General features: G+C 34.5%; 1 protein-coding gene across 1 annotated transcript; it reads right to left on the bottom strand.

The window, feature by feature from the left end:
• Nucleotides 1–9,396: 9,396 nt before the first annotated feature.
• On the bottom strand, nt 9,397–10,801 carry LOC107766084 (uncharacterized). The gene is made up of 2 exons (XM_016584795.1): nt 10,614–10,801; nt 9,397–10,099 (listed from the first exon to the last, which is right to left on the bottom strand). Exons 1-2 carry the CDS (start codon nt 10,799–10,801, stop codon nt 9,397–9,399), a joined length of 891 nt encoding a protein of 296 aa, XP_016440281.1.
• Between the last annotated feature and the right edge of the window lie 1,586 nt (nt 10,802–12,387).

Here is a 12,387-nt window from a genome sequence, read left to right on the forward strand (position 1 = left end):
TGATAGGTTTTTGCATCGAATATAGAAGTTGGACGTTCTTAGTTTCATTAGGCTTGAATTGGGTTATGATTCACGGTTTTAACATTATTTGATGCGATTTGAGGTTTTGAATAAGTCTGTATCATGTTTTAGGACTTTTTGGTGTATTTTGTTGAAGTCCTGAGGGCCTCGAGTGGATTTCGGAAGGTTAACAGATATAAAAAGGTTGCTGAATTTTCTCTTTGGACAGCTGCTGATTTTTTTTACAGCATGTGAACAGTACCCATAAACAGTACTCGTAAACAGTACCCGTGAACGGTCCGTAAACAGTACCCCGTGAACAGTACCCAAATTTTTTGGACAAAATGTTAAGTTCTGAAAATGGGACTTTTCCATTTTTACCAAATTGGAGCTCGGGGAGAAGCAATTTTCGGGAGATTTTCAGAGAAAACAAAGGGGTAAGTGTTCTTAACTTAATTTTGGTTAGATTACCCGAATCTATTACTAGTTTTGGCATTAAATCTGTGAATTGAGTTGGAAGAGTTTGAAAACCCTCTCGGATAGATTTGAGGATTTGAGGGTCGAAATATTATCGAAATTTAGTAATTTTGGTATGGTTAGACTCGGGGTTGGATGAGGTTTCATATTTCGCTACTTTCGTCTAATTCCGAGACGTGGGGCTCCGTGGGCGAATTTTTAGTGCAATTTCGGATTTTTAATGGAAAATGTAGAATTCCATGTGGAATTAATTCCTATATTTTTATTGACTGAATCGAATTATTGTGGCTAGACTCGAGGCATTCGGAGGTCGATATGAGAGGCAAAGGCATTTCAGAGTAGATTTTGCTCGGATTGAGGTAAGTAATGGTTATAAATCTGGTCCTGAGAGTATGAAACCCCGGACATTGTGTCATAAAATTATTTTGGAGGTGACTCACATGCTAAGTGACGGGCCTGTGGGCGTGCATCGAAGGGATTGTGACTTGGTCCGTCCCGCGAGACTGTGGAATTAATTGGCCTACTATTTAATACATGTTTCCTCTGTTTTCATGGAAATTGACTGTACTTTATGTTAGAAATCATGTTTAGGCCTTACGTGAACGCTGTTGATACCTGCGAGCTCGTGTACTTACTGAATTAGTTGTTAATTGTTGTTTTCGACTTAGTCATAGCTTTTCTTGCTTATTATGCCTCTGTCTCTTGCTGTTCATTGTTGATACATGACATTACCTCTGTTTGGGCTGTTTATATGATTTTTGAGAGCCCGAGAGACTGGAGAGATCGATGACTGAGTGAGGCCGAGGGCCTGATCTGTGAGGATATTTATGGGATCGGGCTGCATGCTGCAGCATGTTGTTACTGATTTATGATTGAATGAGGCCAAGGGCCTGAGTGATTTATGCCACGAGGTGGCTTGTTATAGCGCTTGGGCTGAAGGAGCCCCTCCGGAGTCTGTACACACCCCTAGTGAGCGCAAATACCTACTGAGTGCGCATGTTGAGTGCGAGTGCCGAGTGCTGAGCGACTGGGAGGAATGAGTGAATATGAGGAATGAGTGATTGTGAGGTTGGAGTGAATGGAAGGACAGAGTGACTGTTATTCTGAGAAAATACATTTATTTCATTACTGTTGCATCGCAGATGTCATATCACTGTTTTAAAAATTATTGGAAGATATTATTTACTGCTCAGTCAAATTTGATATCTGGTTTATTGAGTACGTACTGATGTAACTTAAACTGTTAAACTGAAAGTATGACTACTCTTATTTGAATGTTATTGAGATAACTGTATTTGCATAGCTCGTCACTACTTCTCAGTTCCTTATTTATTTCTGTTACTTACTGAGTTGGTGTACTTATCTTACCCCATGTACCTCGTGTACAGATCTAGACACTTCTGGTCATGGCGGTTGCTGATTGAGGAGTTAGACTCGGGAGACTATTGAGGCAGCTGCATGGCGTTCACTGACCTTGACTCTCCTTTCCTTTCATATTCTACTGTTCTATATTTTCAGACAGTGTTTTATCAGTCGGATGTTGTTATCATTTAGATGCTCATGCACTCAGTGACACCGGGTTTTGGGGATGGATTGTTTAGTACTTTTGGAGTTATATTCTGTTCTAAAAGTTTTTATTTAATATTAACTGCTTCCGCCTTTATTTAAAAGTTTTACTGTGTTGAGATGTTGAGTTGAGACTTGCCTTGTACCACGATAGGCGCCATCACGATGGGTGAGATTTTGGGTTGTGACAAAGTCCTAATCTTTATGTTCTTTTTCCTTCTTTGTAGTGTGATAATGGAAGGAGATCGTGTGTTCGAGTGTGATGTTTGGCGTAATTTTATGATCTATTGGAAAGGAGATTTACAGTATAAGGAAACAATCAAAACTTTTTTGTCAAACAAGTAGTGGAAGAAGTTGAGGGATGGTATTTTCGGAATCTTTCTCCGATTACAAAGTATGAAGGTTTGTGGTAAACTTATTCACTGTGTATTGCTTTCAGAAATTGCAAATAATGACCTTGATTCGGTGACATTCAAGGTTTTTGACCGTGAAATTAAGTTTAAACGTGATGCATTTCATATAATTACTGGTTTGAAGTATTATTCTTCATTGGACATTAAAGGTTTGCATTAAAAAGAGAATAGGCTTTCGAAAGTCTACTTTTCCGGAAAGGATAGAATTGAATTGGGTGATTTGTTTAATTTTATTACTAGTCACCGACATGGTACAACTGCATCATTTGTAGGCAGCGATGATGATACTGTGAAGTTGGCAACAATTTATTTTGTTGAATCTGTTTTGATGGGAAAACGGAAGAATATGAATGTGTCCGAGCAGATAATGAAAATTGTAGACGATGATGAACTCTACTCTTCTTTCAACTGGGGCTCTTTTTCTTATGAAATGTTATTAAAATCATTGAAGAGTTGTTTGAAGCCCAATGAGAATGAGAATGAGAATGATAATGAGAATGAGAATGAGAATGAGAATGAGAAAGACAAAGATAAAGACAAGGATAACTACACTATACTTGGCTTTCCTTTTGCTTTTTGTGTTTGGATTATGGAAGTATTGCCTATTTTCCAAGAAACAACAATTTGTGAACTTCCAAGAATGTGATTTTCCTCGGATGTTATGTTATTTGGAAATGAAATCTCCACAGTATGATTCTCTGTGTAAAAAATACTTCCATAATGAAAATGTAAGTTAACCTAATTGCTAGCTAATTTTTTGTTTATTTGTTTTAGTTCTGAAAACTTATGTTTTTTTGTTACATAATAGTTGTATAAGTTGATCAAGGTGTCACCATTTATTCCTATTAAAGAAGATACAAAGCCTATTAGTGTGGAAGAACCAATTTCTCAAGATCAAAGCTCAATGCCTTCTTCCACACAATTCGATGAAGCCATGCTTAAGGAAATTGTTAAAGTAGGTTTTCTGCCTTTGAATAGCATTAGTCTTTTATTTGATTATTTTTTGCTTAAGAGACTTTTTTATTTTTATGTTTTTTGATTTAGAGATTATTAGAGAGTTTTAAAAAGGATCTACATGCTGAAGTTACTAGAATAAATCAGAAAATAGTTGTATCAGAAAAAGATTGAGAATGAAATCAAGGTAATATCATTAATTTCAGTTAGTCTAATTTCAAGACCTTGTGTCCTTAACTTTTGAACTTGTAACTCAAAGTTAAGTGCTGCATGTCCTTAACCTTTGAACTTGTAAGTCTAAGTCCTGAACTTTTGAATTTGAAACTTGAAGTTCAGGACCATTGTCCTTAACTTTTGAACTTGGAATTCAAAGTTAAGGACTCCCTGTCCTTAACTTTGAACTTGATACTTGAAGTTAATGACCTATTGTCCTTAAATTTTGATCTTGTAACTATAAGTTAAGGATTGTCTGTCTTTAACTTTTGAACTTAAAACTTGAAGTTTAGGACCAAGTGTCCTAACTTTTGAACTTAAAACTATAAGTTAAGGACTACCTGTCCTTAACTTTTGAACTTAAAACTTGAAGTTTAGGACCAAGTGTCCTTAACTTTTGAACTTGTAAGTCTAAGTTCAAGACCATCTGTCCTGAACTTTTGAACTTGAAACTTGAAGTCCAGGACCAAGTGTCCTTAACTCTTTAACTTGGAACTCAAAGTTTAGGATTACCTGTCCTTAGGTTTCTAACTTAGTTTCTTTCTCAGGATTTAAAGAAAAGTCTAGGATCAAAGCTTGATACTTTGTTGAAGATTCACGTGAAACCTGATGAAAGGACCATAAAGAGAGAATCTAGTGTTCCAATTATTAAAGATGGAGTTGATGATCATTGTCATGGTATAGAGCCTACTGTTACAATTAACAAAGATGTAGGTGGTGATGAACGTGGTGATATGGATGTGCATGCAGAAGTTCAGTATGAAAGCGATTTTAGAGATGCACATCTAGATAATGAAACTGATAACGTCACTGATATCGGGAAAGGTTAGATATAGATTTTCAATTTTTTTTCATCCAAATTTATATTCAACGGCATAATACATATAAACTTAGTTGTGATTACAAATATTTGTAGAATCTATTGATGGAGTGGAAGTTCAAGAAAATCCAAAAGCGAAAGGAGTAACAGAAAAAATTCGTAAATGTGGATTGCAATCTCAGGAGGATTTAAAAAGTCCATTAGGAACAAGTGTCAGTGAGATTGTATGCAAATGCTTAGAAGGAACATATGATCTATCTATACCTTTCTCATATAAAGAGAAATTTGGAGTTCAAAGTTGTGCCAATCAAGGTTAGATGAAATTTTCATGATATATTGAATGTTAGTTTTAGTAAATTATTAGAATGGGTATTTTTTGCAAATGTTACAGAATCTTTTGAAGCTACAAGGGAAGAAGCTGGAGTGGAGTATCAAGAGAAAAGTGGAGTACAATCTCAAGACATAGAAAATATCAAAGGAATAAGCAGAAGTGAGATTGTTTCCAAATGCATAGATGGAACATGTGATCTCTCTACACCTCGCTCTCTTACCGACAATATTGTAAGCCAAGAAAATGCTAGTGAAGATGATGATTTAACTGGGATGATCTTGACAATTGCAAACGGTTAGACAATGTGTTTTTAATTTAACTGGGATGCTAGTGAAGATGATGATTTAACAAGTACTAATTGTGTTAGTTCTTGTAAATATTTTGCAAAATCTTGTGAACTTACAACTGAAGAACATGGAGAACAATTGCAAGATAAAGAAAATGTACAGTTGGAAGATAAAGAAAATGATGCAACCAATGTGTTAGCTCAATTGTCTGTTGAAAAAACACACGAAGGTAGTGTGAACAAGACAGGTATTGATTGTGTCCTAAATAATATATTCATAATTGAAAATGGCAGTACATTTCAAAAAAAATGTTCTTAGTTTTTGTCTCTTCATTTGACGACTTGCAGCAAACTAATATATATATATATATATATGTTGTCTGCAGAGGAAAACAATGATGAAGCTCTTAACCAATATACGAGGAAAAGAAAGAGAGATAGTATTGGTTATGATGGTCCGTCATTTTCTATTCTTACTCCTACTCCTCCAAGTACACAAATGAGCATTAATGGGGGTTTGTCTATGGAGGTTGAAGGAAATGTTGAAGAAGAGCTTGGTCGAGGTAAAAGGAACAAGAAGCTTAGTTGGCAGTTGAAATCTCCTTTTGATCAGGAAAGAAAAATAGGAACATCGATGGCACACAATGAAAATACTCCCAAGAGTTCAGGCTGGATAAAATCAACATATACTAGTAAATGTATTTTTCATTATGCCAAAGATGATGCAAAAGTAGTGAAGAAATTCATTGTGTGGTTGGGCAATGAGAAAAGGAAAGGTCGCAAAAAACAGTAAGTCCCTTAATGTATTTCATTATTTGATAATTGCTTAAATTCGTGTCCTTAACTTGTAATTTTAAATTTTAGGATTAAGTGTATTGATATAGAAATTGCTAAAGTTAAGTGTCCTTAACTTCTGTGATTGTAAGTCTAAGTTTAGGACCAAGTGTCGTTAACTTTTGAATTTGAAAATCAAAATTAAGGAGCAAGTGTCCTTAACTTTTCAACTTGGAAATCAAAGTTCAGGACCAAGTGTCCTGAACTTTTGAACTTGAAAATCAAAGTTCAAGACCATGTGTCCTTAACTTTTGAACTTTGAACTCAAAGTTAAGGACTACTTGTCCTTAACTTTTAAAACTGTAATTCAAACTTAAGGACTGCATGTCCTTAATTTTTGAACCTGCAAGTCAATCTTAAGGACTCTTGTCCTTAACTTTTGAAGTTGGAACTATAAGTTAAGGACTGGATGTCCTTAACTTTTATACTTGTTAGTCTAAGTTAAGGACAAAGTGTCCTGAACTTTTGAACTTCTAAGTCTAAGTTTAGGACCATGTGTCCTTAACTTTTGAACTTGAAATTCAAACTTCAGGACCAAGTGTCCTTAGCTTTTGAACCTGTAATTCAAACTTAAGGACTGTCTGTCCTTAACTTTTCAACTTGAAAGGCTACGTTCAGGACTAACTTCTAACTTTGATATTTTCAAACTTTTCAGGGGACAAACTGATATATATACTGATGATAATGGTGTGAGAAAGAATCCATACAAATTGTATCATCAAAAAATCAGTAGCAAAATGTTCTTCCTTGAGCTTCCAGATAGTAGCTTTGTACTTGTTGATAAGGTTTGATAATTCGCAAGGCATTTATTCTCTTTATTCTTAATTTATAATTTTTTAATTATTTAATGACTGGTAGATTTGTTTTATTTTTTGCCTTTTTATGAAGCATATTGACATTGCCCTATATTATCTGAGAAAGAAGGAATGCTACCACCCTCGTGACCATCCTTTTCTCGTTGCACAACTACAAATATTCTTTTTGATAACTATATGGTGCTTGCGTATAAGGATTTCAGTGAAGATGCTCCTGATGAGTTTTAGTGTGGTGATAATCAGTTGTTTCTGATTCCATATGGGTGGGGGGACAGTCGTAGATGTGGAATTCCTTGGACAAAGGTTGACAAAATCTTTTTCCATGTCGGCTTCCTTCAGAAGATGATAATGCTGTGACACACTTTCTTTTGGGGGTATTGGACTTGAATCAGAAAAAGATTGATGTATACGATTCCATATACAGTGAGACATATGAGGCAGGAATGAATCACATGGAAATGTATGCACACATGATCCTCCACTTGCTAAAGTTCTTATAGTTTGACAAACATCACAAGTTTTTTGGAAATGACTTCAACAATTTTGATATTCAGTGGCAAAGATCACCACACCAAACTGGATCGTACATGTTGTTATTTGTTATATAATTTATATGTACTTTAGATTTATTGTTTAATTCACTCCATATCTTATATTTTTCTTAGGACTGATTGTGGTGCAATCCTGATCAAGTATGTGGAGTTGTTGATGATTGGAAAGGATATGGAGAAATTCCAACCTGAAGATATAAAAGACTTTAGAAAAGAACTTGTTGCAAATCTTTGGGCACATGGTGAGTGGAAAAGAAATTCTGGTTATGATACACCACCAGAAAATGTTGGCGATGACTATGAGAGTGAAAATGAAACTTGATGTCCGAATGAGTTGAAGTTTAGTAGTAAAGAAAGTTAGTTGTGCTTGATCTTTTTGTATAAAATTGTTGTAAAGAATCCATATGAATTCTGAAATGTTCTGTAAATTCCTCAAAAGGCACTTATATTTTGATTGCATAGCATAATTTTATGTCACAACTATGCAAAATTAAAATTTTAGAAGTAATATGAAGGCATCATGTTATTAATTTCTTTGTTTCTCTCAAGTGTTGATTTGTCCATTGAGCTTGTTAGTATTATTAGTTCATGACTAAGTGTAATTGAATTACAAAGTTAAGGACCAAGTGTCCTTAACTTTTGAACTTTGAACTCAAAGTTAAGGACTGCATGTCCTTAACTTTTGAACGTGTAATTCAAACTTAAGGACTGCATGTCCTTAACTTTTGAACTTGAAACTCAAAGTTAAGGACTCCCATCCTTAACTTTTGAAGCTGCAACTCAAACTTAAGGACAGACAGTCCTTAACTTTTGAACTTTGAACTCAAATTTAAGGACTGCCTATCCTTAACTTTTTAACGTGTTATTCAAACTTAAGGACTGCATGTCCTTAACTTTTGAACCTACATGCCAAACTTAAGGACTCATGTCCTTAACTTTTGAACATGAAACTCAAAGTTAAGGACAGACAGTCCTTAAGTTTTGAACTTGTAACTCAAAGTTATGGACTGCCTGTCAAAGTTAAGGATTGCAAGTAGAACTTAAGGACTCCTGTACTTAACTTTTGAACTTGAAACTCAAAGTTAAGGACAGACTGTCCTTAACTTTTGAACCTACAAGTCAAATTTAAGGACTGCCTGTCCTTAACTTTTTAACCTGTAATTCAAACTTAAGGACTGTCTGTCCTTAATTTTTGAACCTGCAAGTCAAACTTAAGGACTCCTGTCCTTAACTTTTGAACTTGAAACTCAAAGTTAAGGACAGACAGTCCTTAACTTTTGAACTTTGAACTCAAAGTTAAGGACTGCATGTCCTTAACTTTTGAACCTGTAACTCAAAATTAAGGACTGTCTATCTTTAACTTTTGAACCCGCAAGTCAAACTTAAGAACTCCTATCCTTAACTTTTAAACTTTGAACTCAAAAGAAACAAAAAGAACGTAAGCAGAAAGAAATTTGAAAATTCAGATATCTGCTCAAATAAGGATAATCTAAATGAATCCAATTTATAGCAAAAACTTAAAAGAGTTGATAAACATAAGTGGATATATCTACTATTCTCTATGATTTCTTGAAAATGGATGGACTGCCAGAGAATATATACAAGCTGTTCTATTATGACCAATTCTTCTGCAACGACCACATTAGAATGTTTTTTTTGATGACTCGGTAGCTGGAATATGCCTTTTCTTCTACCTTCTACCTGGTGGCACTTTGAAATCTAGAGGTTTAACAATTTGTGACTTAACACTCTCTAGTACAATCCAAGAAACAGTATGTCCTACATGATGTATTTTTCTTTCATATGTTTTCAGCCAAGATTCCTTTAAGTACTAGTGCGAGCAAAAGTTGGACTTCTTGATGTTTCTCTTCTCGATAGCGGCAATTGCATGTATGTATGGTAATTCATCAAATTTAAACTGAAAACAATCACATGTTCTTTTGTTTAAGTCCACCAAGAAAGTTACTCCTTCTTCTTCAACTCTAGAACGCTATGAATCAACAGGGAAGACCTTCAATGTTGAAAAATTATAAGTTAGTACATTATGTTAAATTATATTAAAATCATAAGCTAAACATAGAACATAATACTTACATTCAAAGTAAATGCTAAATCTATCTTTTTCTTCAATTCCTCCTATACCCAATAAGAAACATCATAAAAAGTTCCTTCTACTTCATTTCTTCTTTCATAAAACCAACGTTGTAGCTTCACTTGAATGAAATCCATCATTTTTAATATAGGCAGCTCCCTTGCTTCTAACAGGATAGAATTCATTGACTCAACTATGTTTGTTGTGAGCATGTCATATCTTCGTCGTGGACTACAAGAACGTGCCCACCTTTCCGGTGGTTCTTCCATCAAGTAGTCATAAGTGTTCTTATCTACTTTTGCTATATCTGAAATGTATAGATCAAATTCTTTGCGCCTGTATACTCTTGCAGCACTTTGGAAAAGTTTTATGACCTCACTTTTCACTTTCCTTTGCTTTAGGTTCTGCTCCAAATGATAGATGCAAATCCTATGATGGCTTTCATGATATACCTTTGCAATGCCATATGCAATAACTTGATGCTTGTCTGATAAAAAAATTAAATTCTCACAGCTCCCAATTGTATTGCGAAGCTGACTAAAGTACCACTCATAGGAATTGTTATTTTCAGATTTTGCTATTCCAAAGGCTAGTGGGAAAATTTGGTTATTTGCATCATTTGAAACTGAAATCACTAAAACACCATGAAATTTTGACTTCAAAGAAGTTTCACCAACAACAATCACTGGTCTACAATGATTCCAACTAGATATTGATGATACATATGCATAAAACATATAAACAAACCTAAAAATACAGTATAAAACAAGGTTAACAGAAGTTAAGGACAGGTAGTCCTGAACTTCAGATTACAAGGCCAAAAGTTAAGGACAAGTAGTCCTGTGGTTAGACTTACAAGGTCAAAAGTTAAGGACAGTCAGTCCTTAACTTAGAGTTACAAGTTATAAAGTTAAGGACATGCAGCCCTTAACTTTGAATTCAAAGTTCAAAAGTTAAGGACAGACATTCCTTAACTTTGAATTACAAGTTCAAAAGTTAAGGACAGCCAGTCCTGAACTTCTGGTTACAAGCTCAAAAGTTATCTGGTTAAAGACGGCATGTCCTAAATTTTATAAAATGAACTAATAAACTTTTTTTTGATTGTTTACCTATTGTTGTCGTCTATCTTTATGTTAGTATATGTTCCCGGGTTTTACTTCTCATCATATACAAGTATGAAGACAATAATTAATAATTCTCTTCAGGAGTTCCTCTTATTAAAGCGGAAGCAAGTTGAATAGCACGCCACGCCTTGTGATACCTAATGTCTAGTCCATGCAATTTTTGCATCTCTGCCATGACAAAAGCTGGTGTAACTTCAAACCTTAGGTCTCGAAGATTGTCGATAATATAACCACTAATCAATCTTGAAGTTGCATGCCTTTGATCAGCTTTCATAGTGTTAACAGAGCAGTCATGCTTTTTCTCAATCTTTACTATCTTAAACATTGTTGAATATTTAATTCTGAAAGCATGCACACACCACCCACACCTATCATCATTGCATTTCAATGAATATCTTGTTGAGCTTGATCTAGCAACCTTGAATTCAAAATGTCCTTTAATTGCTATACTCGAAAAATAGTTAATTATACTCTTCTTTTTGTCAAATGCTGATCCCACTTTTATTTCATCTAACGAAGCATTTTCTCTTAATATCGTAGTTGGGGATTCTTTTTGTTTCAAATTTGATCATCGTCTAGTTAGTTGAGTAGAGGTTTTTTCAGCAACTTCTTCGATTACCGATGCACTCTCTAAGACTTGAATACCCAAAGCTTATTCGTTGTCAATCTCTATAATGCTTTGTTCTTCTACTTGAATAGAATCAAATGGTTGAGCTTCAACCATATCTATTTCCATTATCTGTTGGCATTTCTTTGATTGTCATGATGAGTTTCTCTGTTGACATGTGTTTGAAGCACCTCTTCAGTTATTGGTTGAGGTTCAACCATATCTATTTTCATTATCTGTTGGCATTTGTTTTGATTGTCATGTTGAGTTTCTCTATTGACATGTTCAAAGTTTCTTGTTGATCCAAAAACTCTTTCCAAAATATCAACAATGAAACGATAGCCCTTGAAGAGTGAATGAGTTTTTAGTAACTCTATACATGTATGAAGATCTAAATCTTTGGATATAAGTATTCCCTTGCTTGTTCCAAGGTTGATATCAAACCATATCACTACTTCAAACTTGTCTCTATCCAATTCAATAACTTCAAAGATCTGTTTAATGAAATCTTGAAACCGAATTGCCTCAGGTACTAGAACAAGCTTTGTTTGATGATCAAGATACTTATAGTCTTCAGTCCATCTACCATTAAAGGCAATTATAATGCATATTATTTCCATCCTACAAGTCAAGAGAATGGAAAACTCAGGACATATTTTATAGAGCAATCCTTGTATAATTAAGAACAAGTACTGTAAGTACAAGACCAAGTGTCCTTAACTTTTGAACTTTGAATTCAAAGTTAAGGACTGCCTGTCCTTAACTTTTGAACCTGTAATTCAAACTTAAGGACTCCTGTCCTTAACTTTTAAACCTGCAAGTCAAACTTAAGGACTCCTGTCCTTAACTTTTGAACTTGAAACGCAATGTTAAGGACCAAGTGTCCTTAACTTTTGAACTTGAAACGCAAAGTTAAGGACCAAGTGTCCTTAACTTTTAAACTTGGAACTCTAAGTTAAGGACCAAGTATCCTTAACTATTAATCATGCAAGTCAAAGTTCAGGACAAAATGTCCTTAACTATTGAACTTGAAACTTGAAGTTAAGGACTACTTGTCCTTAATATTTTAACTTATAACTGTAAGTTAAGGACCAAGTGTCCTTAAATATTGAACATGTAAGTCAAAGTTCGGGACCAAGTGTCCTGGACTTTTCAACTTGAAACTCAAACTTCAGAACCAAGTGTCCTTAACTTTTTCAAACCAATTTGCAAAACTATGACACTATGTCCTTAATATACAGAAGAACAACAACAAAGTTAAGGACATTGTGTCCTTAACTTTTTCAATTCAATTTGCGAAATCA

This window comes from Nicotiana tabacum, chromosome 1, assembly GCF_000715075.1.
Source record: "Nicotiana tabacum cultivar K326 chromosome 1, ASM71507v2, whole genome shotgun sequence".
Taxonomy (NCBI): Eukaryota; Viridiplantae; Streptophyta; class Magnoliopsida; order Solanales; family Solanaceae; genus Nicotiana; species Nicotiana tabacum.

Bases quoted from the DNA above. Each gene is read 5' to 3' on its own strand.
- LOC107766084 (XM_016584795.1), bottom strand. From the start codon at position 10,801: ATGTTTAAGATAGTAAAGATTGAGAAAAAGCATGACTGCTCTGTTAAC. The intron at 10,100-10,613 runs GTATCACAAGGC...CTGTATTTTTAG, and splicing joins TTGCATGGACTAGACATTAG to GTTTGTTTATATGTTTTATG.